This window comes from Panthera pardus, unplaced genomic scaffold (assembly GCF_024362965.1).
Source record: "Panthera pardus isolate Hobbes unplaced genomic scaffold, ASM2436296v1 HiC_scaffold_16, whole genome shotgun sequence".
In the NCBI taxonomy this organism is placed as follows: Eukaryota; Metazoa; Chordata; class Mammalia; order Carnivora; family Felidae; genus Panthera; species Panthera pardus.
Genome location: NW_026526721.1, coordinates 131,021,270 through 131,048,993, shown reverse-complemented (window position 1 = coordinate 131,048,993; position 27,724 = coordinate 131,021,270). Strand labels below are relative to the sequence as shown.

Here is a 27,724-nt window from a genome sequence, read left to right as displayed (position 1 = left end):
ATGTCGTATGTCTGAAAGACATGGGTTTAGGTAGAAATAAAGAATGGTTTTTAACTTCAAGATAGAGCCTGTGAGGTAACCACTTAGGATATTCCTCATCTTCTATGTCAAATTAGATAGTCATGGCTTTCCCTTGGAGTCTTCTAAAGAACCTTCTATACAAGTGTTGGGAGCAATGGCTGCCAAGATCCTTGCTTATCCAGTGTTCAGCAGCAATGACAACGACACAGAGAAATCAACTGTGATCTCTGTGTTGGATAATGAAAACCTCCTGAAAATAAGCGTTATTTCAATTTCCATTTTTAATGACTACAGAGTGATAGAAGTGAAGTAGGGAGTATTTGGGATAGTCTGCTGAAAACCAAATGAGGTCAGATCACCCTAGCCTAGCAAAAGATGTGACAATGTTTCAGTCAGCTTTAACCAGACCAGAAATGTCAGAGATGTATGCACAAACATGCCGATTATAAAACCGTAACCAACAATAGATTCGTGTATTTCCTAACCAAAAAATATGTATGTACTCTTCTAAAAAAAAACATGATTGGGGATTTAGGAAATGTGAAAACATGTACAAACATAATATGGATGTGTTTAATAATTTCAGTACTGCTTCTTTACATGTGTGTTTGATTTGTGAACAATTTATGGATGGCACTATAACTCCCAAATCAACATGTTTGTGTCTGTGTATAAAGTGTTCAGACTATTTCCCGAATGCTTCAACTTCATGTAAGGAGAATGGCAGATTTTTTTAAAGCAGGGCTCAGAAAGAATGAAAAGAAATGTGTGTGGCCTATTTTTCTATATGTAGCATAAACCCTGAAAGATTTTTTTAATGAAAAGAGGATAATTCTAGTCTGTCAAGGGCAAATATAGCTCTGTGCACTTGAATGTTCGTCTGAGAAAAAAATTCCAGCACTATATATAACCCCAGAGAGAGTTATGGACAATATTATGATCCACACGTGCACATACACTTGAGTTATCTGGATGCTTGTTTCAAAATTACATTCTTAAAACATTTTTAAATTTGAGAGAGCACGTACAAGCTGGGAAGGGACAGAGAGAGGGGGAGAGAGGATCCCAAGCAGGTTCTCTGCTCACAAACCATGAGATCATGACCTGAGCCAAAATCAAGAGTTTGTCACTTAACTGGCTGAGCCACCCAGGCACCCCAAAACTATATTTATTTTTATGTGTGTAAATACAGCCTAAGTTGTGGAGGAAGAACTTTTTAGTTTTCCCAAACCCCTACAGCTCTCTGTAAAGTGAAACTAAAGTTAAAGATTTTTGCTTGATTACCTCTGGTTTTTGGTCTGTGGAGTGCTAATGCATTCTTCCTTTCCTTATTTCCAGGGATCCCCAGGTTTTAAAGGCAGTGAGGGCTACCTGGGAGAGGAAGGCATTGCTGTAAGTCAAGGTTTTCTCACCTGTATTTATTCCTGAGAACATATCTACAATAGGAAATCGTTTGTGTTAACTCAGAGGGAAAAAAAGAAAAATCAGAGTCTAAGAATTCATGTACAAGATCTGAGGTCTTTCCTAATCCTCATCGGGCTTTGCTTCTGATGGTCAATAATGGTTTATTAACCTACTGTCTCCTCTTTGACTGTTCACCAATGCTGCACAATGAACTCAGTGCGAAAGTTCTTTTCTTCACCAGGGGACTCAAATCACTGCCATTTCCCTCTTCCTGATCCATTTTGCACAGGTAAACCAACTCCCCACATTGTTTATCAAGGACCTCTACTCTTTTTTGCATCCATCCATCTAACCATCCCTTTCTTCCTTCCTTCCATCCATGCATTCATTTAACAATGATCTGTTGAGCATCTTACCATTTGTCACATTATTTATCAAAGACCTCACTCATAAATGAACTTATCCATTCATTTATTCATTTAACAAATATATACGAAGGAATTCTACCATGCTTCAGGCACAGTGCTAGACCCTAGAAATAAATAAAGAAAAGAAAAAATGATTCCTATCTCCGGTAACTTCAGACTAGTGGAAAGGCAAATGAGACCATTGTGTTTCCAGTTGTTATACACAAGGACTATACTAAAGGTGTAATGAGGTGCGTTGTGACAAAGCATGGCAGAACAAATCCATAACAGCCTTGGTAACCGTTGAATCTTGGGAGAGGAAGGCCGCAAGCTAGAGGTAATGCTTAGGCAGACATCTGAAGGACAAATAGATACTTCTTCAGGCAAAGTATGTGGGGAAGAACAGGTTATTAGAGAGACAACAATGTGTTCAAGGACATGTAACTGAGTCAGAATCGAATCTGTGTAGAATGGCACATGGCCAGCATGACTGGAACCCAGGACACGGTGAGAGGAGGTTAGGTGGCAAGCAAGACCCATATTTTTGGGAGTCTTGAATATCCTGCAGAAGATTTGGATGGTATCTTTTAGTTGATGAGCAGTCATTGAATTATATTAAGCCCAGGAGTAAAAATGGAGGGGGCGTGGCTTTAGAAAGCACACTCAGACAATGTTATAGATGCTAATAAGGCAGGGGTTACAGGTAGCAGTCTTGCAGTAGTAGGTGCAAGACAGAGGAGTCCTAATCTTAGTTGGGGGGCAGTATGAGTGGATATGTTAAGCATGTTGAATGTATGGAATTTGGTGACCTGGGGAGAGAGAAGCAGGGGACGACCTCTCATTTCCACTCACAAGACCTCACAGACGAGTGGGATTACCAAGACAAGCATTGCAGGAATCATATTTGGTGAAAGAAAGAAAAAGATAGATTTTGGACTAGAAATCATGCTTAGATCTTGCTTAGGTCATACCCAGCGCATCTTTCTCTGATACCTCACTGATTCTTCATTATCTGTTCCTGGAATATCTCCTGAACTCTTGAGAATACATTTTAGCTGCCAGTTGTTTGTATGTCTGTTTTATTTAGATACCACCCCACCCAGGGCAGTATCCAGGTGGGATCCAAAGCAAAGGGCTGTCGTCAGAGTAGTTCTGATTTTCTTACATGCTCAGCTTTAATAAGCATGAATTCTGGACTGTAAACCATGAGCAGTTACACATTTTTTTCCAACACAAAACTTGTAAAAATTTCTAAGACAGAATCCAGATTACAATAGAAAAAGCTTATCTAGGTATGTGGTCTTTCTCAGGGAGAAAGAGGAGCCAGTGGACCAGTCGGGGAGCAAGGTACTAAGGGATGCTATGGCGCCAAAGGTCCGAAGGTAAGGGTTGCATGAGACATTGTGAAGTCTTCCTAACATGAATTCCATTCTCCTACACTAACCACTACTGCCCTTTCTATTTTCAGGGAAACAGGGGACTAAATGGACAGGAGGTATGGTACCAAACATATCCATTTATCTGCCCACCTGGTATCTAAAAATATTTTTATTTTCGAGACTACTGACCAGTAGATTATACAAATGAAATTTCCTTTGATCTTCCTTTTTTATTGCCAGCCATTTGATTCGGTCTATTCCCGTCTTTTATTGCAGGCAATGCGTATTATTTGTTCACAGTTTGTTTTTTTTAATTTCTTTTTAAGTTTATTTATTGATTTTGAGAGGGCGAGCCAGCTCACATGCAAGTGGGGGAGGGGCAGAGAGAAAGGGAGAGAGGGAATTCCATGCAGACCCCACGCCCGGTGTGGAGCCCCACCCTGGGGCTCGAGCCAACGAATGTGAGATTATGACCTGAGCCGTTATCAAGAGTTGGATGCTCAACCTACTGAGCCACCCAGGTGCCCCTGTTCACAGTTTCTATTACTCGGTAATCTTAGTTATTGCTCAGGACCAGGCTGTATATGAAAGACAAAACTAGACTTTCAGATTTGTTTCCACATAAATGTAACATACTCTTCTGATCACATCTGTGTTTTCAGGGAGAAGTCGGAGAAAGTGGAATTGGTGGATTAAATGGAGAACAGGTAGAGCTTTCTCTGTGTCCCATAAAGACCCTTCTGAGCTATTTCTCATTCAGAAGACAGAAATCTGAGTTTATCCTTCTGTTTTAGGGTGAAAGTGGCCTTCCCGGAGAAAAAGGAGAAAAGGGTGATGAAGGATCCCAGGTAGGGATTCAATAAAGAGACAACAGCAAACTGTCCTGGCAATTAAAGGTGTGACTAACAGAGTAGAACCGCTACCCAAAGTGTATCAGGCAGTTAGTGCCACAAAATTGCTTCGTGACAATCACAAAACCTGAGTTGCATGCAACAGTAAATTATTTCCTATGTGTCTGAGGTTCACAGCCTAGATCACTGGTCTAGGCTGAGCATGGCTGCCCTTGGTTTGTGTGTCTATGGGCTGGCTGGGGGCTTTGTTCCTCATGTCTCTGATCCTCCTCCTGGGGCCAGAGAGCGCTGCCTGGCTCTGTTGGCCGTAACTTTTCTGTGGCCATGGCAGGTGCACAAGAGAACAAGGAGAAACACACAAGTTCTCTTGAGGCCTAGACTTGGAACTCAGATGAAGTCATGGCCAAACTCGGGGGTGGGGACTCTTGCCCCACCACAGTTGGAAAGCATTGCAGAGTTCCATGGCAAAGAGCATAGATACAGAGAGGAGTGATGAATTGGGACCATGATGAAAAACAGCTACCACACCAAGAATGGTAACAGGGTGTTGACAAGAATCTGTGGTGCGGAGTAGCACATTGAAAATGTGTGCCACTCATTCCCATCTAGAACAGACACCAACAGCTGCCATACTTCCATCATCTTTTTTATCTGTCTTCAGGGTGTGAACAGTTGAGTCGGAACCCCAGTTTCTAGTTGATAGAACCACCTTGGGGAAAATGGATAATCTCTCTGAATCTCAGCTGTTTCATTACAAGAAAGATATAAACAATACCTAGTTTGTAAAGTAGCTGTAAAAACTAAACAAGACAACAAATGTGTCTGGGACACAGACTTCATTACTGTGGTAAATAATTGAGGTCACTCTTAAATTATTTATATGATGCCTGAAACTATTTTGGGTTGTCCCTCTGTCCGGTTTAGAAAAAGCTTTAGGAGAAAGGTATTTAGTTATTCAAATCAGGGAGAGGGGAAGCTCTTTGTTCTTACTAGTGTTATTAAAAAGTCTCGTCTTATCCTTCTTCTGATTTGTATTATCTTTAGGGAAGCCCAGGACAGCGAGGGGTTTCTGGTGACCGAGGCGCAAAGGGCCAGCGAGGAGACCCTGTAAGTGTCGGGGTTGTGCGGGCTGTGAGCTAAACAGAGCTTAGTTCCCATCAGCTTCTGATAAGGAGAGACACCCACTTTAAGATACAACAATCTTGAGTTTAAATCATCATAGGTACAACTGTTGCAGAACTTTAAAAGCAGTTCCTTGTGCTATCTGTGGGATGAACATGGACAGTGAGAAGACCCTGCCCATCATTTGTGCATGTATTTTTTTTTTGAGACTACGTATTCAGAATTGGTGTGCTTCAGAGCCATCAGGGAACTTCAATACCCTCCATTATTTTCTTCTGAATACCTCAAAATAGGGTCAGAATGGAAGTAACAAAGTCATCTCTCCTCTTCCATTCTTCAGCAGTCTCTCTCAATTGAGAGTATGAGCTTAATTTTCTTGACTCCAAGCCAGCTAAGACTGTATTCAGCAAAACCTATGACCCAAAGGTACCTACTCTCCCAGATACAACCTGGCTGAATAGGCACAACCCACACCAATGTGGGGGATATGCCAACTCCAAGGGAACATCAGTACTATAGGATTTTCATCACCCCACCCACACATAAATAAGTCTCCAAAGCCTTAATGAATTAGGATTTAGGTTTGTTTTTAAATCTTTATTAAGCCTTTTTATTGAGATATAATTGACATGGAACACTGTAAATTTAAGGTATCATAAGGTATTGATTTGATACATTTATATATTGCAATATGATTACCACCATGGGGTTGGCTAATTCCTGTATCATGTCAAATAATTATCATTTCTTCCTTTGTGATGAGAACATTTAAGATCTAGTCTTTGAGCAACTTTGAAGCATGTGATACAGTATTGTTGTCCATCATCACTATGTGGGGCATTGGATCTCTAGAACTTAGTTTTGAGCTATAACATCAGAAAAGTATACAGATTATAAATGCGCAGCTTGATGAACGTAAATGCATCTGTGCACTCAGCACGCAGCTAAAGAAATAGAACATTGGACAACAGTAGAGCAACCCCAAAGCCCTCTCCCCGCATGTCTACTTCATTCATTACCAGCCCCTCCCAAAGGTAATCAGTGTCCTAAAACATAGTTTTACCTGTCCCTGAACTTTAAGTAAATGGAATTATATAGGATACATTCCTTGTTTCTGTATTCTTTTGCTCAAGTTTATGCTTGTGAGATTTATCCATGCTGTTGCCGGGAACAATAGTTCATTCAGTGTCATTGCTGAATAGTAATCCAGTGTGGGAATATACCATAATTTATTTATCCATTCTACTGTCGATAGATAATTGAGTTGTTCCCAGTTTTTCCTATTACAAATAGCACTCTTATGAATGTTCTTGTACTTGCCTTTTGATTGACTTTTATATTCATTTCCACTGGGTCTGTACTTCAGGAGTAGAATGCCTAATGATAACGTATGTGCCTATAATAAGCTTCAGCCTTTTAAGCCAGTTTTCAAAAAACTTCATACTAATTTACACTCCCACCAGCAATGTACCATAGAGGGTATACTACACACGCATCAGAATGGCTAAACTTTTTAAAAACTGACAACACCAAGTGCTGGTAAGGATGTGGGCAATTGGGAATCTCACAGGACTTTGTATACTAGGGGAGGAGTTATTAAAGACAATGGATCGATCAGAGAAAGAATTCAGTACAATATATTGAGAAATATAGATGGTATACATTGAAGATAACTATTTAAACAGCAGAGGAATTTGCACATGAAGACAACATTGTTGATTAAGTGACGTCTTCTGATAATAGCCTGATAACCTGAGAGTTTTGAAACAGCTTCAGAGTATGTAATCAAAAACAAAAACTATCCATAAATTAAAAAAATAAGAAATACTAGTTCAAATGCAAAGACCTTTCAGTCATCTATATATGATGCCCAAAAATTTACTTGGGATATTGCTATAAAATTGCCATTCACTTTGGTCAGAATCCCCCCTGTTAAATTGTCTGTTTGATTACATAAGACTTTCAAAAGAAACTGAATAATGTAAAAGGTTTTTTTGTTTTTTTGTTTTTAATGTTCAGTGACTTAGAGATGGCTGAAAATTCAACCCTCTGGAACTTTTGTGATAGGCTGTTTGCCACTATACTAATTTTAGATAGTTTTTTAATGCATGGTAATTCTTCCTAGCCACTTGGGAATCTCGAATCAAAGACAACACTCTGAGCTTTTTCACATGTGGTTTTTGTGGGTTACTATTTCAGGAAAATTTGGAGAGCAAGATTGGATATGTAGAATCCACATATGATCAGATTATTCATAGAATACATACAAATGGCCCAGATTCCTTACGATCTGTGCCTATTCAGTCAGCTGCTGATCAAATGAAAGCTAGTTTGTCTGTTGGGAATTTCCCATTTTTGAAAATCTCATGTAATCTCATGTGATGTTGGGGAGAAAACTCAACTAGATCATTTGAGCTACAGTTTAGTGAGGTTCGTCATTCTAAAGCATATCATTGTTAGAAGTCCACGTTTTATCAGTTTGTGTTAGATGACGCTCTTTGGTCCAGTTGCATAGGAAGAAATTGACAGACTGGACAATTCATCTTCAGACTGACCAAACAGGGGAGCTGACGTTTGGACGTTGGTGTGGCTGCCAGGCGGGTGACACGTAGGTCCACGCCTGCTCCGCCCACTCCCTCCTCACGGGGTTTGTAGGTCTGTATGGTAGTTGGGGCGCTGTACTCTTTTAGTAGGAGCAACCTGGTGGAGCCCAGGTTGAGGTGCGGAAGAAGACACAGCGGTGCACCTGCCCACTGGCATCTTCAGCTGTCTCCTCTCCCCACATTGCTGGGAAGTGAAAATGAAAACGAAAGGGAGGGAGGCGTGGAGGTAGGAGCTGACCCAGTGATGGGGAGCACATAAGCTGGGGCTGAAAGCTTGAGATTTAGAAAATACCCAAATACTAATTTCAGAATTAAATTTCTGCATGTATAAGTTCTTGAGTTCTTTGAGAAGGATGGCATTGAAAATCTTGGAGGACGAGGAGGTGTTCACACAGGGAAGTCAGATGAGTAAACAGAGGTTTCAATGGCTGCTAAGAGGTTCAGAGCACACAACAAGCTTTTAAAACGCACAAGGGACAGAAAACTAGCCAAAATGATGAAAGGGAAGATTTTTCCTCAAAAGAAATTCCAGGAAGTAGTGACAGCTAACGAATTGATCAAAAACGATTTAAGCAATATAACAGAACAAGAATTTAGAATAATAGTCATAAAATTAATTGCTGGGCTTGAAAAAAGCATAGAGGGCAGCAGAGAATCTATTGCTACAGAGATCAAGGGACTAAAAACTAGTCATGATGAATTAAAAAATGCTATAAGTGAGGTGCAAAATAAAATGGAGGCAGCCACAGTGCGGGTTGAAGAGGCAGAGGGGAGATTGGGTGAATTAGAAGATAAAATTTTGGAAAAAGAGGAAGCTGAGAAAAAGAGAAAAAAAAATCCAGGAGTATGAGGGGAGAAATAGAGAACTAAGTGACGCAATCAAATGGAACAATATCCGTATCATAGGAATTCCAGAAGAAGAAGAAGCAGAGAGAGAGGGGGGCTGAAGTTGTACTTGAACAAATCATAGCTGAGAACTTCCCTGATCTGGGGAGGGAAACAGGCATTGAAATCCAAGAGGCACAGAGAACTCCCTTCAGACGTAACTTGAATCGATCTTCTGCACGACATATCATAATGAAACTGGCAAAATACAGGGATAAAGAGAGAGTTCAGAAAGCAGCTAGGGATAAACGGGCCTTAACATACAAAGGTAGACACATAAGGGTAGTAGCAGACCTATCTACTGAAACTTGGCAAGCGAGAAAGGAATGGCAGAAAATCTTCAATGTGATGAACAGGGAAAATATGCAGCCAAGAATCCTTTACCCAGAAAACCTGTCATCCAGAATAGAAGGAGAGATCAAGGTTTTCCCAAACAAAAACTGAAGGAATTCATCACCACTAAACCAGCCCTATCAGAGATCCTAAGGGGGACTCTGTGAGTGAAATGTTGCAAGGACCACAAAGTACCAGAAACACCACTACAAGTATGTATGAATGAAACCTACAGATATCACACTCTAAACCCATATCTTTCTATAATAACACTGAATGTAAATGGACTAAATGTTCCAACCAAAAGACACAGGGTATCAGAATGGATAAAAACACAAGACCCATCTATTTGTGTCTACAAGAGACTCCTTTTAGACCTGAGGACACCTTCAGATTGAAAGCGAGGGGATGGAGAACTATCATGCTACTGGAAGTCAAAAGAAAGCTGGAGTAGCCATACTTAGATCAGACAAACTAGACTTTAAATTAAAGGCTGTAACAAGAGATGAAGAAGGGCATTATATAATAATTACAGGGTCTATCCATCAGGAAGAGCTAACAATTATAAATGTCTATGCACTGAATTCAGAAGCCCCCAAATATATAAAACAGTCACAAACACAAGCAACCTTATTGGTAAGACTGTGGTAATTGCAGACTTTAATACTGCATTTACAACAATGGATAGATCATCTAGCCAGACTGACCGAACAATGGGTCCACATGCAAACTAGGATGCTCTATTCTATAGAATGTGCTAGAGTATGACTTTTAAAATGTCATCTCTTCAATTAAATAGTTCGGAGTTGGATCACAATAAGTTGTGTTACATCCAATGGAATAAAATTTGGGATTTTACATTACCGTTCTTTTCCTATTTTCACCAAAATACAACTCTCTAATATTGTAATTAAGTTATACTCCTCTTGGAGAATTTAACAGACAAATATTTAGACTTAAAAATAAAACAGAAAATGTAGAATACAATCTTTGGCTTTGGTATGTGGTGAAGAGAAGTAATTTTTCACATAAATTCTGGTAATCCTAGTTATAAAGTAAATTCTAAACTCATCTTCTTTGCTCTCTTAGCCTATAAACTCTGTGAGCGTATAGACTATTTGTTTAAAAATCTTTCTAAGCATCTGGAACAATGACACCTCCCTGTTGGTGATCTCAAATTACTTACTGATTGATGAAGGTAATCTGGGCTGCTATCAGCCAAACAGCCCAACAGCTGGCACTCAGCAGGACTGGATAATTCTTGTCCCCTCTCAGTTTACTGACTGAATTGACTCGCTCAATTGATTATCCTAGCACCATGGCGATACTGCTCTATTGGTGGTCCTAACTACCCACGAAAAACTTTCAGTTTGGCCTGGTAAGGATAATAGCCCACAACATCTGCCTGTTTTCAATGAGTTCCTGCTGGAATGTTTGTGTAAATACTGGGGAAAATGCGAGATTCCAGAATTTTCTGAAAATTGGAAAAGTAGGAATGACCATATGGGGCTAGAAGGCTTACCAGGCATCCAAGAGGACAAAGAGGGAATGGGTGGCAGGTACAGTCCTCAGTGTTCCCCGGTGTACTTATTTTCTTGTGGTAGAACCCATTACAAACGTCTGCCTTCTCCCATAAGTAGGGAGAGTAAAAATCTACCGACCCTCAAGTATAGACTTAACATAAACCCCAGGAAAGAAGAACAAAAGTTAAGAGAGAGGAGGGTAGTAGCAAGAAGGGGTATGTCCAGACCCAGGATGAGAATTGTCAGAAACAAAGTCATGTAACCCTTGCTTCCCTTGGCTATGCCTTCTATGGTGAGCGCTTGCTTCCCCACACACACATTCACCTTAGGTCCCCACTCTCTACTGACAATGCAGAGCACAGGAGGAAAAGAAATCACGTGTAAGCCATTTGTAATGTTTTCCTGTTGATGCTTTCAAATGGATTGGACTTCTCTTGTCAATTTTTGGTGGGGGCGGGCAGTGGGCAGTGAGTAAATATGTTATAGACAGTTACCTTTTGAAGGAGAAATATTCAAAATTGTTCTGTTTTCTGGCTTTTAGGGAGTTCCTGGATTTGACAGCACAATAGAAGGACCCAAGGGCTTGAAAGGAGAACGTGGAAGACAAGTAATTATGTGGGCATTTGAGAGTAACCTTGTTAGGATGTGACCTACTTGATACAGAAAGAATATTTTTAGGAGCAGAAATATGTTTTCCTCCTCCTTATCTGCTACTCAAGGACTCCAGAAACGCACTCTTGTTCTTCTGAATTTGGGGTGATGGGCTTCACCAAGCCCTACCCTTGAGGTCTTCATTTATGAATGCAAATGTCTAAGCTCTAACTTAAAATGTAGGGCTAGCTGATAGGAAGAACTAATCAATGAGTTGTTAGCCTTCTCAGGGTCCAGAAGTCACATACCCTAAGAAGACATCCTATTACTCATAGTTCCTGATAAAAAGGAAAAGATCTAGTAGATCTATACAGCCCATACTCTCAAGACAAGTCTCTTGGGATTAATCTCATGAAACCTCAGAGATCATAATTGGATCATCTTGCCTTATTTCTCAGACTTTTAAAAATAATTCTCTGGAAAATGTGTTTCTCTGGATCTTCTTGATGAGAAAGTTTCCTTGGTGACTTCACTTGGGAGGAGAAGTCTGATAGGGTGGAAAGAACTTTACTTTGGGGAGGGGCCCAGGTCCTGTTTCAGTACTCTGTGCCTTACCAGCTCTGTGGCCTTGGGCCACTTTGTGTAAACCTCAATTTTCTCATCTACAAACTAGGATCAACAGCCTACTGATGATGTAACCTGCCACATCATAAACCAGCGTGTGCTATTTGCCGTTTTTACTAAGTGATAAAGGTTAAGTCTCACACATCTCCTTATAAACTCATAATTTCTCCTTCATTTTCTCTTTTGGGAAGACTTAGGAGTATTGTGAGGTTTTTTTCACCTAAGGATGTTAATCTACAAAGGTTGACAAAACAGAATACGAAGTCCAAAGGTAAAAATCCAAACCAACTTGACACATGGCATGCTTCAGTTAGCCACTCTGTGGCAACAGAGTGAGGATCGTTTGATTTAAATACTCGATAACTTATACCCCAAACACAAGTTATACAGTGGTGATGAACAGACGAAGCCATGCATTAGCATTTTGGCCTGTAGTTCCTCATTACCCACATAGACATATGGTTTATAACCAGTGGGAGCACTCCAAAGGGAGGATAACTCTCTAGTTGGTGTGTACCCATCCACCCTCCCTGGAGCACAAGCTGATTTTGAAGAAGAAGTGTGTCAGGGCTGTGTAATTATTGTAACCCATCTGTCTATTCATTTGACAGGGTAGAAGAGGCTGGCCAGGCCCCCCTGGAACACCAGGCTCCAGAAGAAAGACAGTAAGAGCCGTTCTAGCCAAGGAGACCCACTGCTCCGGTAGCCTATACTGTGATAAAAATGGCTGATTGTGGGTAGTGGGGCGCACGACCGTGGGGAAACTTGGGAAACCTCTGAGAACAGAGCTGGCAAAGCGCTTGTGGAAAGCCCCCGAAGCTGAGGCAGGAAGGTGCTGGCTGCGGGGGAAAATTACCAATCAGGAGAAAAGGCTGAGGCAAAGAGAGCGAGAAAGCAGCCCGCTAGGGGAAGGGTGGTGAAAGTTTGGCCTACTCACTCTGCTAGCTGAGGGTGCCAGTGATGTCATTTTAAGTCCAAAACTCTATTCCTCTGCTGAATTTTATGGCTCGTTAGGAAAGTGAGTCCTGGCATAAGTCCTCTGTCTTTACTTCCATACTCTGTGCCTTGTAAAGATGTGTGTTCCAAGACACAAAAATATTTCTTTGGTGGAGTAAAATAGCTCTATGAACTTCTCAGAAAAATACAATGCATAATAAATACAGTATGCTAAACTGGTTTTTATTTGTGCTCAATTTTAAAACCTGTGTGTGTATGTATATGCATATATATGTGTATATATGTGTGTGTATATATATATATATATATATATATACACACACACACACACACATATGTAGTATTAACTGAGATATAGCCAATATATAACCTATTAGTCAGGTGTATAACATGATTTGATATGTATATGTGGTTGTGAAATAATCACTACCTTAAGTCTGGTTAACATTTATCACCATATGGTGTTACCAGTTTTTCCTTGTGCTGAAAACTTTTAAGATCGATCTACTCTCTTGGCGGCTTTCAAATATACAATGCAGTATTATTAACTGCAGTCCCCCATGTTGTACATTATATCCTTATGACTTATTTATAAACGGAAGTTTATACCTTTTGACCCACTTTACCCATTTCATCCACCCACCACCCCTTAATTCTGGCAACTGCCAATCTGTTCGCTGTGTCTAAGAGTTAAGTTTTTGGAGTTTTTTTGTTTTTTTGTTTTTTTTTTTCTGTTTTTGCTTTTTTAAGACTCCACATATTACCAGGACCGTATGGTATTTGTCTTTTTCTAACTTATTTCATCTAGTATAATGCCTTACAGGGTCCATCCATATTGTCACAAATGGCAACTCTCCTTTTTTTTTTTTTTTTTTTTGGTTGAATAAAAGATTCCATTTTGTATATATACCACATTTTCTGTATCCATCAATGGACCACTTAGGTTGCCTCCATGTCTTGGCTATTGTAAGTAATGTGGTGAACTCAGGGATGCAGATATCCTTTTTAGTTAGTGTTTTCATTTCCTTTGGATATATACCCAGAAGTGGAATTGCTGGATCATAAGGTAGCTCTAAGTTTAATTTTTTGAGGAACTTGCATACTATCTAAATACTAAGAATGAAATTGCCGATTTAACATTTTGGGGTCTTTTTTACTTATTTTGGTTGGTTGTATTTTTTTCAGTGAGTACTTTTTAAAAAAAGATTCTGTGCCTGACTTCTTGAAAGAGCACAGAAATTATAAATGAAATTTTTATCCAATAAGAAGAGATAACTTCAATAAAATACACTTAAATGCCTGGACTGGGTTCTAAATTAGACTTGTCTTTTTTCTTTTGCAGCATTTCCTTTCCATTCTTAGTTATCTAGCTTTCTCCAATTCCTTCCACCTTCGTTCTCAATTATTTGTGCTATTTATCGAACACAAATAAGAACTGGTTTGATACATTGCATTTATTATGCATTGCAGTTTTTGAGCAGAAGTTCATAGAACTAGCTATTGTACTTCATCAAGAAAATATTTTTGTAGCTTGAAACATACTCCTGTTCTTCGCCAGGCAGAGCAAATGGAAGTGAAAATAGAAGTTACATTTAAAATGTGCAGAATTTGGTTGCTGGGAAAGTACTTTTCTGCTGTGTTAATGCACCTACAGATAAAGAAATACATTTGCTATTCATTTCCCTTTCTAAAAGGGTGTAGCCAGCTTATATACCCTGGAAAAATATTTTGAACTTAAAGAATATCATCCAAGATTTCCTGGCATGGGAAATGAACTTTTATTGTTTTATAGACAGTATAGTCTCACTAGAGGCTAACATAGAATCACCATATATTATTTAAACTGCATAGCTCCTGAGAAATATGGCCCCGTCTTGGGTTATAGATTCAGCAATGTCATTCAGGAGTAAAATTAGGACTTCCAACTAAAGATAGCAAAGTCAAGGTGGGTTTTTTTACTATTCCGTTTTGTGCAACTTACCAAAAACAGCACAACTTAAAAAGAGATTAACAAAGAATGACCACAACTTCAAGCCACACGTGATGGCAAATATTGGCCAATTCTTTTTAAGTCTAGATCCTAATGAGGGGAGGCTTTGCAAAGCTGATAAGCTGAAGCAGGGATCAGGTTTCTCTGAAAGTAGCTTCCAGGTTTTGAGAAGATTAAGGAATATACATATAAGCAGTGTAGCAGAGGAGGCAGAAATCATGGGAAACTGAAGCATATTTCATTTTTATTTTTTTAATATGAAATTTATTGTAAAATTGGTTTCCATACAACACCCAGTGCTCATCCCAACGGGTGCCCTCCTCAGTACCCATCACCCAGTTTCCCCTCCCTCCCACCCCCCATCAACCCTCAGTGTGTTCTCAGCTTTTAATAGTAACATAAGCATATTTCATCTATAACCAGCAGTCTGGGCCATGGAGGCTATAAAGACTGAAGAAATGGTGACTATAACAATACAGAGAAGGTATGATTTGAGGGGTTTTATGTGAGCTCCATGAATCTCTTAAATGCCCACATTTGAAGGAAAAGGGTAGCCATGAGGTAGAAGAAATACTTCATGATGAGAAAGGGTTTGATTCGACATCCCTATATCAAAGCTACTGACCCAGGTTCAGCTACACCACATACAGTTGTTCAGTAAATAGGTGGCCCTTATCAAAAGTGATTAATAATCAAAAATATTAATGATATTCATTATGAAATGATTATAAATTAAGACCTACGCATAGTAAGAAGAGGAAAATTACATGAGCAAAGGACAAACAAACCTCATTAGAAGAGGAACTATTCAAGGGAAAGGTAGAACACCTCTGGCAAATAGTTCTCTAAAGTCTGAAAAAAACTAAGGCAATATGATTACTCTAAAAAAGCCTGAAGAACTGACAGGATGATGGAAAGTGAAGAAAGTAAGCTGCTAGTGTTTGGGGAGCAATGAAAGTCTAAGATAGGTTATAAGCAACAAACAAATTAGAATAAATAAGATTGAATACAGTTGGGCATATGGTAATCAGGAAGCCACAGAAGCTGTGATAGAGGTAGACAGCGGAGAGCCAACAGTGAGGAGTAATATAATTTGTATTACTAAGTTAAACAGATGAATGTAAAAAATATTCAGAAGTATAATAAAAAGAATTTTTTTGTAAAACGGCTCAAATATGGAGGTATTTGAAAGGCATACTCTGACTCAGAAAAAAAAAATGGATACAAAAACAGGAACACTGAGCTACATCTTAGTGAAATTGCCAAACTGCTTATGTAAAGAAAGAATCAGGAGAATTTCCAAGCAGGAAAAATAGAAAACTCAGTTTGTCTTCAGCCTTCTTCACAACATTTGGGGCCAAGAGGGAGAGCAGTAGAATAGCTATAGAGTTCTTTTTTTTTTTTTTTTTTTCTAACACTTATTCATTTTTGAGAGACAGAGTGTGAGTGGGGGAGGGGAAAAGAGAGAGAGAGAGAGACAGACACAGAATCTGAAGCAGGCTCCAGGCTCTGAGCTGTCAGCACAGAGCCCAACGCAGGGTTCGAACTCAGACTGTGAGATCATGGCCTGAGCTGAAGTTGGACGCTTAACCAACTGAGCCACCCAGGTGTCCCATAGAATAGCAACAGAGTTCTGAAGGAAATCCAGGGGTCCAAGATTTTTATGCCCACCCAAGTTGGCCTGTGAACATACAAGTAATTAACATGATAAAGCCTTTAAAACTACAAGTAGCATAGCCCCCATTTATTTTGTTTTTCTATTAAATTCAAGTAAAATTAAATGTAAGATTTTAATTCTAGAATAGCATAAATACCATGATCCCTCTTTAATCAAAAGTACTACTATTTAGAACTCTGTAAATGCATAAAAAGATGTAAGGAGGGGCAACTGGCTCAATCAGTTAAGTGTCCAACTTCAGCTCAGGTCATGATCTCGTGGTTCATGGTTTGAGCCCCATGTCAGGCTCTGTGTTGACAGCTCGGAGCCTGGAGCCGGCTTCGGATTCTGTGTCTCCCTCTCTTTCTGCCCCTCTCCTGCTCGCGATCTGACTCTGTCTCTCAAAAACGAATAAACATTAAAAAAAAAATTTTTTAAGATGTAAGCAATCATGATTACTAAATGTTAATAATAGTCATATCTAGATGGAGGATTTGGGATGACTTAAGTTTTTATTCTTTTTTTCCGCATTTGAATATTTACATATCTGTATGTATCATTTTTGTAACAGTAAAGTCATTATCATCCTTTCAGAAGGAAGAAAAATCTATACCACTGACTGAAGAATTCTAAAATGTAGGTAGATAGCAAGCATTGAGGACTTCTCGGTGCAACAGGATTCTGCTGAACTGAGAAGTGATTGGAGGATGGTCAGGGGTAGAGTGTGGCATGCTGGGAAATAACAGCACTTGACCAAATCTGGCCTTGATTCATGTGACAAACATTTACTGAACACCTACAACGTACCAACAACTCCACTAACCACTAGAGCAACAAAATCAAATAAGACATAATCCTTGCTCTCAAGGAACCTAGAATCATGTTATGGATTCTATAGATGGTGTCTCAACCTACTGTTGACATTGGACCAGACGATTCTTTGTTGTGGCAGCTATTTTGTGCACTGTAGGATGTTTAGTATTATCCCTGGCCACTAGGTGCCCGTAGGACCCCTAACTTGTGACAGTGAAGACCGTCTCCAGACATTGCCAAATGTTCCCAGAGAAGGGGGTTTGCTAAATCCCCATGTTGCGGTTTGAAACCACTATTGTAGAGGGGGACAGACCTGCAGGGGTGATAAGCTGTAACTGGTGCTCTGCCAGCAGTCTGTAACGGATTGGATTGGGGTAGGGGTCCGGAGTAGGATCAGGGCCAGAAAGCCACAGTGCTGGGGGCAGGGAGGCAGGAATGGGAGACTGGCTCTTTCTGAGCCCAGATCTACTGAGAATTAGAACAGATTCTTGTGCCATGGATAATAAGAAGCAACTGTAGCCTCAGACTAAAACATGGCCTTCAGTCCTATTCCATCTAGAGGGCTGTTACGCTTTGCCCTTTTCATTTCTCTTGGCACTTCTGTAGAGGCAGCTTGAAGTGCCCCCAGGCAGTCATTCATCATTGTGAATGAGTGTTTGCCACTAATGTTCAGTATTAATGTGATATTTCGCCATTAAAAATGCCCTGATTTTTTTCCCCGGGGATTGTGTCTCAAATCAGTCCATATCTATCGGAGAAAGTGGGCTCGGCTAAACTACCAAAGCCAGGCTAGGTGGGACCAACAAGACTGAGTATCCTGTTCTGGGTCTTCTTACTCCCAGGATGTCTTTGGGGATATTTTCTTTCTTGCTGTGTTCATTCACTTTTCCTTTCACAGGTAAGTTCGGCTGTCTGGATGTGTTACTACATAACGGCAAGCCCATGGGCCAACATTAAGACATTTTGGGATTTAATCTTCCCCATTTAAAACATTAAAAATTTTAAAGCAAAATTGTGGAATTACCTCCCCTATTTCCTTGTTTTCTTTTTTTAAAAAAAATTTTTAATATAAAATTTATTGTCCAATTGGTTTCCATGTAACACCCAGTGCTCATCACCCATCCTCCCCTCCCTCCCATCCCCCATCAACCCTCAGTTTATTCTCAGTTTTCAAGAGTCTCTTAGCGTTTGGCTCTCTCCCTCTCTAACTTTTTTTTTTCCTTCCCCTCCTCCATGGTCTTCTGCTAAGTTTCTCAGGATCCACATAAGAGTGAAAACATATGGTGTCTTTCTCTGTATGACTTATTTCACTTAGCATCACACTCGCCAGTTCCATCCACGTTGCTACAAAGGGCCATATTTCGTTCTTTCTCATTGCCCTGTAGTACTCCATTGTGTATATAAACCACAACTTCTTTATCCATTCATCAGGTGATGGACATTTAGGCTCTTTCCATAATTTGGCTATTGTTGAGAGTGCTGCTGTAAACATTGGGGTACAAGTGCCCCTATGCATCAGTACTCCTGTATCCCTTGGGTAAATTCCTGGCAGTGCTATTGCTGGGTCATAGGGTAGATCTATTTGTAATTTTTTGAGGAACCTCCACACTGTTTTCCAGAGTGGCTGTACCAGTTTGCATTCCCACCAACAGTGCAAGAGGGTTCCCATTTCTCCACATCCTCTCCAGCATCTACAGTCTCCTGATTTGTTCATTTTAGCCACTCTGACTGGTGTGAGGTGGTATCTGAGTGTGGTTTTGATTTGTATTTCCCTGATGAGGAGTGACATTGAGCATCTTTTCATGTGCCTGTTGGCCATCCGGATGTCTTCTTTAGAGAAGTGTCTATTCATGTTTTCTGCCCATTTCTTCACTGGATTATTTGTGTTTGTTTATTTTTGAGAGAGACAGAGAGTACAAGTGGGAGAGGGGCAGAGAAAGAGGGAGGGAGGGAGGGAGGGAGGGATACTGAACAGTTACAGAACTGGAAGCAGGATCCAGGCTCTGAGCTATCAGCACAGAGCCCGACGTGGGGCTCAAACTGACGAACCGTGAGATCATGACCTGAGCTGAAGTCGGATGCTCACCCATCTGAGCCACCCAGGTGCCCCCCCCCTTTTTTTTTTTTCAGTCTCTCACACCTACCCAACGCATCTCAAACCCATGACTTCCATTTAAAGTCTAAATCCCAGGGGTGCCTGGGTGGCCCAGTCAGTTAGGCGTCCGACTTCACCCCAGGTCATAATCTCGCGGTTGGTTGGTTCGAGCCCCATGTAGGGCTCTGTGCTGACAGCTCAGAGCCTGGAGCCTGCTTTGGATTCCATGTCTCCCTCTCTCTCTGCCCCTCGCCTACTCGCATTCTATCTCTCTCTGTCTCTCAAGAATAAAATGTTAAAAATTTTTTAAATAAAGTTTAAATCCCAAATAGCCACTAATGAAAGTGCTAGATGATTACTTCTAGAGATGTTTCCATGATGTGCATGAATGGTAGATTAAAATCTTTATCCTCTGTCAGGCTTCTAAACTCCTGCCTAGGACCAGAAGTCATTTTTGCTTACTACTACTCACCCCAGTGCCTCTAAGGAGCAGGAGCTCAATGTTGAGATGACTAATTTTAATCAAGCTCTTTCAAAGTTGAACCTTAAAGACACAGACACCAAATGTTTATTGATGTTATTTCAAACACTGTGACCATGGACCAGAGAAAAATTTTTGGATGTAAAGTCCTGTTTCATATCCCTTAAATCATATAGGATGCTCTTTATTTTGACTGAATGTAGGTTCAAGTTGTGCCTGCCACACCCAGATCTATCCACTTATAGCCCAAATCTGGCCATGTACATTTCCTGCTTTAAGAGAGCCAGTAGTTTCTGCTAAATGGAGTATGAACCCTTCAGTTAAGTAACCCTACTACTCCCCTCTCTTCTGACACCTTTGTCCTAGAAATGCCACCATTAAATACACTTCCTATTTTCCTGCCTCTACTTCATTACTTAGAAAGTAATACCCTTTACTAGAAAGAGTTGTTTCATTTTCTTCTGTGAAACTCCTATACCTTCTGTGAAACTCAGATCAAAAATATCTTCTAGGGCACGTGGCTGGCTTAGTCAGTAGAGCATGTGACTCTTTAATATTAGGGTCATGAATTTAAGCCTCACATTAGTATAGAGATTACTTACATAAACTTAAAATCTTCTTCAGGGCGCCTGGGTGACTCATTTGGCTAAGCATCCAACTTTGGCTCAGGTCATGATCTCGCAGTCTGAGTTAGAGCCCCGGGTTGAACTCTGTGCTGACAGCTCAGAGCCTGGAGCCTGCTTTGGATTCTGTGTCTCCCTTTCTCTCTGCCCCTCCCCCACTCGTACACTGTCTCTCTCTCTCTCTCCAAAATAAACATTAAGAAATTTTTAATTACAAAAAAATCTTGTAGGAATATTTTCCTAATCTGATAAACTGGATATAATTGCTTTCTTCGAAACCCATATTTCCATCTTCTCCTTTCTTATGGCATTTGCCATACTATACATTGTAAATATTGTAATATTTATGTCTTCACCCCCCCCCCCAAATCCAAAGTATGAGCATCCTCTGAGGTCACAAACTGTGTGTGTGTGTGTGTGTGTGTGTAATCTTTATGGTTCCCATTCAATATGCTTTGTGGGTAGTAGATGATTGGTAGATATTTTTATGAATGAGACTGAAGTGCATTAAACCAGATCAGATAAACTCTTGTACTAAAGGAGTGGAGAGAACTTCTTTTCCTCCTGATGGAGAGGATTTAGACTCTCCTCTCAACATGACTCATTAGAGTTTTAAAGAAATGGGTCTCCATTTCTCCAGATATACACAGTCTGTTTCCTAGATAACAATAGAAGTTAACTGAAGTGTGATTGGAAGAATTTAAAGTCTGGCCTCACATTGAATTTTGATCTGAATCTCTCAAGTTTCCATCAAGAAAATGTTGTCTGATATTTACTGAATTTTGCAAATCTTGGTGTCAATTTTGCTGTAACTTTGAGAGATCATAAGTTAGACAATAAAATGTCTCTGTGTGATTTACAGATCTATAATATGTTGATCTGAAATATACCCAGACCCTAATCTTATATATGAGAGTATTAGGAAAATTTCACTTGATTGTGTAGCACTATTATTTTAATTTAATTTCATTAGCATACTGAATTGAGAATTTTTGAATGCTTGGGATGATTCTTTAATTTTTAACAGGTAAGCATATTGTTTGGCTTTTTTGGGTAAAGGGGTATAAAATTAGTCTGGCTATCTTTAGATTCTGAAACTATAAAGTTCATGGAGTCAATTCTCCCAGCTTTTTCTCTGGCTTCCTGCCTTTTGGCTACTACACTCTTGATTTTTGGGTTGTTAGTACTTTGGAAAAGTGAAAAGAAATTAAATTTGAATCAATCAATTTTGGAGCTTGTGACCAGTTCTAGTAATAGTTTAGGGGAGGGCAGATTATTGACCACAATCTGTTCTAAGTATGTACAGATTTCAGTTGTCTATTATTTTTTATTACCTATTGCCCTAGGATAAGAATTCAAAGTTGGCAGGATGCCTGGGTGGCTCAGTCTGTTGAGTGTCTGACTCTTGATTTCGGCTCAGGTCATGATCCCAGGGTCATGGGATCGAGTCCTGTGTCGGGCTCCACACTGAGCATGGAGCCTGCTTAATACTGTCTCTCTCTCTGCCCGTTTCCCCCACTGCTCCCATGTGCATGCTCTCACTCTCTCTCTCAAAAAAAAAAAAAAATTAAAAATGAAATTCAGAGTTGGCAACATTTTACTGTCATGGTGCAGTGGATAATTAAATGTTTTAAGCAATATGTGAGAACTTAAAAAAAAAATGCCTTAGCGTGTTCATTACTAATTTAAATTAAATATAGAAAGCATTTTTTTTTTCAGAGTTAATGGTATCTACCTTTTGTCCTACTTTAGGGAGCTCATGGCCGAAGGGGACATACAGGCCCACAGGTACAGTGATTTTTTTTTTTCTTAACTCCAAATGATAAGGGTTCTGTGTCCAGTCAAGGAGTAATAAAGGCTCTGGGAAATCTCTTTCAAGACTAAAGTTCTTTCTCATTGCCACGTTTGATGATACCGGTTTTGGAATAAAATACTAGAAAACTTTTAGGCTACAATTTCAAAAACTCAAATCTTAAGATGAAAATTTGACCATTCTAATCAAAGATTGTAAAAATCAATGATAAGACACTAGTTGGGCCAATTACTGTTAAATTTAACTTTGTTCAGGTATCAAGTACAAACTAGTAACTCAGTTGAGTAATCTTTCCTTTAGGTTTTTGTTCGGTTGACTCTGGAATCTTACAATTTATATAAACCCTTTTTAAAATGAGAGTACTGTGGGGCGCCTGGGTGGCTCAGTCGGTTAAACTTCCGACTTCAGCTCAGGTCACGATCTCACGGTCTGTGAGTTCGAGCCCCGCGTCGGGCTCTGGGCTGATGGCTCGGAGCCTGGAGCCTGCTTCGGATGCTGTGTCTCTCTCTCTCTCTGCCCCTCCCCCATTCATGCTCTGTCTCTGTCTCAAAAATAAATAAACGTTAAAAAAAATTTAAAAAAAAAAATAAATAAATAAAATGAGAGTACTGTGAAACTCTAATACATATTGGACATTCTGAGTGTTTTGTTCAAAACACTTGACCATACCAAATATCATATCCTATCTTCTTTATACGTGTTAGTGATGTATTATACATGTCATCTATAAGATTTATGAAAAATAAATTATGACTTGGAATTTATAAAATTCAAGAAAAACACATTCTCAGGTTGAAAATACAATGAGGATAAACAATAAATCCACTCTCGGTCACATCATGGTAAAACTCTGGAATGCTAAAGAAAACATCTTAAACACTACCAGAGAGAAAAGGCATTTTATCCAAGGGTAACAAATTATATTGCAGCAGACTTGTATTCAGCAATAAAATATTCAAGAAAGCAAAGTAATATTTTACAGGTGCAGAAGAAAAATAGCTGTTAATCTAGAATTCCATACCTAGCTAAACTATGAATAAATATATAGAGGTTTTCAGATGAAGACTAAGAGAGTTTACCATCCACAGACATCACTCCATTCCACACACACATTTCAAGGTTAGACTTCAACAAAAAGGAGAGCAAAACCAGAATAATGGCATGAAAAGAATGAAATGAAGCTGGGGAAAGTGTTGAGAAATTTCCTCTTTCTGAGATCTAGGAAAAAGCATTAATTAGCAGGGGACCTCTAATCACATCTCATTGTGTAACAATTGAGGCATAAATTTAGGCTATTTCAATAGTTGACTAAATTAAGCCTTTTAATCCTTTTTTTTTTTTTTTTTTGGAACTCTTATCTTTGGCAGAGTTCAAGAGCAATGTGAAGATAATGCTTAACTTTGATTCATAGATATTTAATCTATTTGAATATAAATATAATGTTGTAAGATTTCCAGAGACTTATTAAGAAAATGTGAAGTAAATTGTGAGTTTTTTCAGGCCAAACGCCCAAGTTAGATATATTGGAAATGTTACAGAAAAAAAAGGAGTATGTAAGTGTGCATATGTATAAAGACTGAAAGCAAATGTACCAACATAGTAGCCTTGGTTATCTCTGCTTTATAAGATTATAGAAAAATTTTATTTCTTTATTTGTATTCTCCCTTATTTTTCATATTTTTTCCAAAGATCCTGCACTGTATTGTGATTGAAAATATACAATGTTGTACATGAAGAAAGAAGACAAAATTCTCAGGAAACAGTGTTAACAGGTTGATTTCTCTCTCACCACAGGGGAAAACAGGCATCCCAGGCCCAGATGGACTTGAAGGCTCATGGGGACTTAAGGGCCCTCAGGTACATATCAGTACTAAACAGAATGTGACAACATGAAGAATCTGGAGATTTGATGGAATTCATCAAACCTCTTTGCAGAATTACAGATGCTTAAAGTGTTTTCAAAGTAATAAAGTAAGGAAGTGACACAGTCTTGACTTGACCAGCATTTAGTCTCCTTTATTTTGTGCCTCAAGAGGTGAAAGGAGAATGAACATGCTGGATAGGGTCCCTGTGCAATAACTCCAAGCTAGCTGGGATGTTCTAGGGAGACCTTAAGCCAAAGAAAATGTTGAGCCTCAAACTGGGAATTTTGGTCCATGTAGCACAGTAAGAGCTCAGTGTTACATATTTGGACGCCTGTGTTGTAGAAAAGTTGGCTCTACTCTAGGAAAGAATTGTTCCAAATACAGCTGAAGTCTTCAGGGTGTTCTATAGCATGGCACTCAGCCTGTCTTTCTTGTTCACTTCCCCCAGAGAGCTGCCTCCAGCACTTTTTCTTTTCTGAGGAAGAGCCCATGGTTGGCTCTTACACTGATCACATGAGGGGAAAGGAAGCATGTGCCAAAATGTAGCCTGAAATAATACTGAAAAGGGAAAGGAAGTCCTAGAAAATGCTGAGATGAAAGAAAAGAGGTCAGAGTATAGAAAGTTAGAACGTATTTTTTCTCAAACTTGGCTTTGAAATCTTGAGAAATAATTTTGCTGTTTGGCAAATGCAGAGCAAGCAATGGTTCTATAATTTTTCAAGGTTTTAATCCACATAGTTTTAAAAAATTAACAATTGTATGTTGGCACCATGGTGCATGAAAGTTGGGCAAAATGTCCTTAGACATCAGATGAAAAATTTTGTCCACATTTTTACCAAGACTTGAGAGCGGTAAACAATCTGCCCCCTTGGACCTCTATCTCTTTTGAGCTTGATTGCTTTTTTCTGTTTTTCTTGCCAACTGAGGAAAGTTCACTTGTCTTATCTTGAAGTGAGAAATATTTGCCACTGGGGTTGTGGGGAAGCATTTCAATAGATTGGCTGGCTTTATTTCATGCTAAACAAGTAATAAAACAACATCCCTTCTTCTACTCTTTCTTCATAACAAAATTTAAAAGGAGATGGAAAAGCCAAACACAGCATGAAGGTTTATCTGCCTAATGTATGGAAGCCATGATTAACAGGCAATATAATATTTTACAAGTAGAAAGATCCAAATTTCACCTTACCACATGCTGTATCTTACGACCAGTCTTCAGTGTGATTATTGAATTGAAATTTATTTTAATGTTTCATTGTCAGATTACATAATTAAGGATTATTTTCTTTATCACATAAGAAATATATGCATTTGGAGTCTAAAGACGCTTAGGATAATCATAAAGCAATACTGAAATATTCAACCGTTGAGTATTTATTCAGTTGACTGTAAATGCCCAACTGCCGAAATTGCAGATTGGACCCTTGTATACATGGACAGAGGGGACACTTACAGATCAAGACAGAGCCAAGGGCATGGGTAGAGTTCTCTTTCCAGTTTCTGTCCACGTGACTGACTTATCATGTCCATATTTAATACTCAAGTTATTATTCAAGTGTTCTCTTTTAGAAAACAAATAATGCTTTAATTCTCTATATGTAGGGTCCCAGAGGAGAGACTGGTATGAAAGGAGAAAAAGGAGGTCTGGGAATTAAAGGTCCTCAGGTATGTAATGAGAGAAAGGGACTACACCTGGCTTTGATCTTGGCTTTAATGTGGATGTCCTTGCAGTGTCTTTTCTTCAGAAGGAGCTATTCATTGCCTGTGAACCAGCAAAGGTTTGACTTCCGCGTTCAGTGTGGTGGCCACATCGCATTGCGTTCCCTACCTTGCCGGATGGGCTGTCATTCTGTCAGACCCAGAGGTGGAGATGGCTTCTAGCCCTCTTTGCCTCAGCAGCTCAGCGGTTACTTTGAGGTTAAGAATTCCTCCTCAGTAGAAATGGGGTCATGCCACTCCTCTGATCTCAATCGTTAGGGGCTTCCCATTGCATCCAGGATACAACCTACTTCAGTGATCCTCAACCTAGACTCACGTCCTAATCTCCTGGGAAGATTATAAAACACTCCACCACCTGGAACCCTCTTCACATCATTTAAATCAGAATCTCTGGAGGTAAGGACAGGGTACCGGTAACTTTGAATTCTCCCCAGGTGATTCTAACAGACACACCCTGTGATGGGACTGACTTTCCCACATCACTTCTCCAACTTCAAAGTGCCTAAGAATCACCTGGACAACTTTTTAAACTGCAGATACAGATCGGAAGGTCTGGGGTGGGGCCCGAGATTCTACACTTCCAATGAACTCCCAGGTGATCCGATGCTGCTGGTTCCCAGACCACACTTTGAGTAGAAAGGCCCTACCTGATCTGGCCATTGCCTAACTGCTATTATAGTATATATGTGTTTAGCTTGTTGTCTCCTCTTGTAGACTTTAATCTCTCTGAGGGCCAGAATTTTGTCTTGCGTATATCCCAGAGCCTAAAACAACAGGGCTGCCACACAGTAGATCTCAACATGTATTTATATAATGAATCAATTAGTAAATGAATGAATGAGACACAGTTGGGACTTGCACTTGGATAATGGGATAAAGGGAATGCGTTACTTTGTGTCCATTAGGCAATGGTCCAACACGTACGTGGATGTGTTCATCATCAAAATAGTTAAGCTATTTGCATAAACCTATATCTCATGACACAGTATTTTAAAGCATATGAATAACTACTCGTGAGGATATTTGTTCCCAATTTTGATGAATGTGCTCCTTCAAACAGCATGAAAACTTTAAAATTTCATTGTAGGACTAAATTGATGAAAAGTATTTTGCATTCACATCCTTGAATCGTTAAAAACGCTGCCACCACCAATTGGGATTTTAAAAAAAAAAAAAAGCAAATGCCAAGGGAAACGTATATCAGGCGATTATCTCACCTGTTTATATAAAATATTAAAATGTAGATGTGTTAAATCCAAAGAGCTTGGTAATTCCCTTCTCTACAATCCAAAATTGTATCCAAGTGGCTGTTACTCAAAAAAGCTATTCCATTTGCCCTATAGTGTACTTCTCTGAGTGAGTCCCCTTTAATCTTGCTTTGGCAAGATTGATCATAGTTATAAATCATTCAACCTCTTGGCATTGCCAGCATTAGTCAAAAGGCACCACTTCTCTCTACCTCTTCCATTTATCTGGCTAGAAATCATGGCTTGCTTTCTTTGCTTGCTTTTCTTGAAATACCCTTGTCAACACAGTGAAAGTGCTATTTCAAAGATGTGTAGAATTTTCTATATTCAGGACATGATGGATGAGACTTCAAAATTGTTGTTTCCAAAGGAAAACCACGGGAGACCAAACCAATCATATATACAAGAGAGTGTTATTCTTTATGGGCTCTATAAATCCACTGACACGGGCTTCATACAGCACACACGAACGAGCCATTTAGGTGGAATAACGGGAGTGTTTTTTAATTGCAGGCCTTAAGGCTTTTCTTAGGACATACATTTGGAAAAAAGGATGTGAGTTGTGTTGACAGTGTTCTGAAGACTTATTAATTCATGCAGTGTTGGGGAATTCTGCATAAATCAAAATGTGCTAATCCAACCAAGTATATGGCTATGATATGAAAGAAGTACAGTCTCTGGCATAAGAAAAAAGACACAACCTTGAAAAGAAGGGCATTTT

General features: G+C 39.5%; 1 protein-coding gene across 1 annotated transcript in view; it reads left to right on the top strand.

The window, feature by feature from the left end:
- Positions 1 to 27,724, top strand: part of COL6A6 (collagen type VI alpha 6 chain) — a 164,975-nt gene that overhangs the window by 72,803 nt on the left and 64,448 nt on the right. The window contains exons 13-23 of the mRNA XM_053903817.1: positions 1,360 to 1,413; positions 3,143 to 3,214; positions 3,301 to 3,327; positions 3,874 to 3,918; positions 4,006 to 4,059; positions 5,107 to 5,169; positions 11,070 to 11,135; positions 12,355 to 12,408; positions 22,112 to 22,147; positions 23,967 to 24,029; positions 25,640 to 25,702. Of these exons, the coding sequence (XP_053759792.1) occupies positions 1,360 to 1,413; positions 3,143 to 3,214; positions 3,301 to 3,327; positions 3,874 to 3,918; positions 4,006 to 4,059; positions 5,107 to 5,169; positions 11,070 to 11,135; positions 12,355 to 12,408; positions 22,112 to 22,147; positions 23,967 to 24,029; positions 25,640 to 25,702 (597 nt within the window). The remainder of the gene's footprint in view (positions 1 to 1,359; positions 1,414 to 3,142; positions 3,215 to 3,300; positions 3,328 to 3,873; positions 3,919 to 4,005; positions 4,060 to 5,106; positions 5,170 to 11,069; positions 11,136 to 12,354; positions 12,409 to 22,111; positions 22,148 to 23,966; positions 24,030 to 25,639; positions 25,703 to 27,724) is intronic.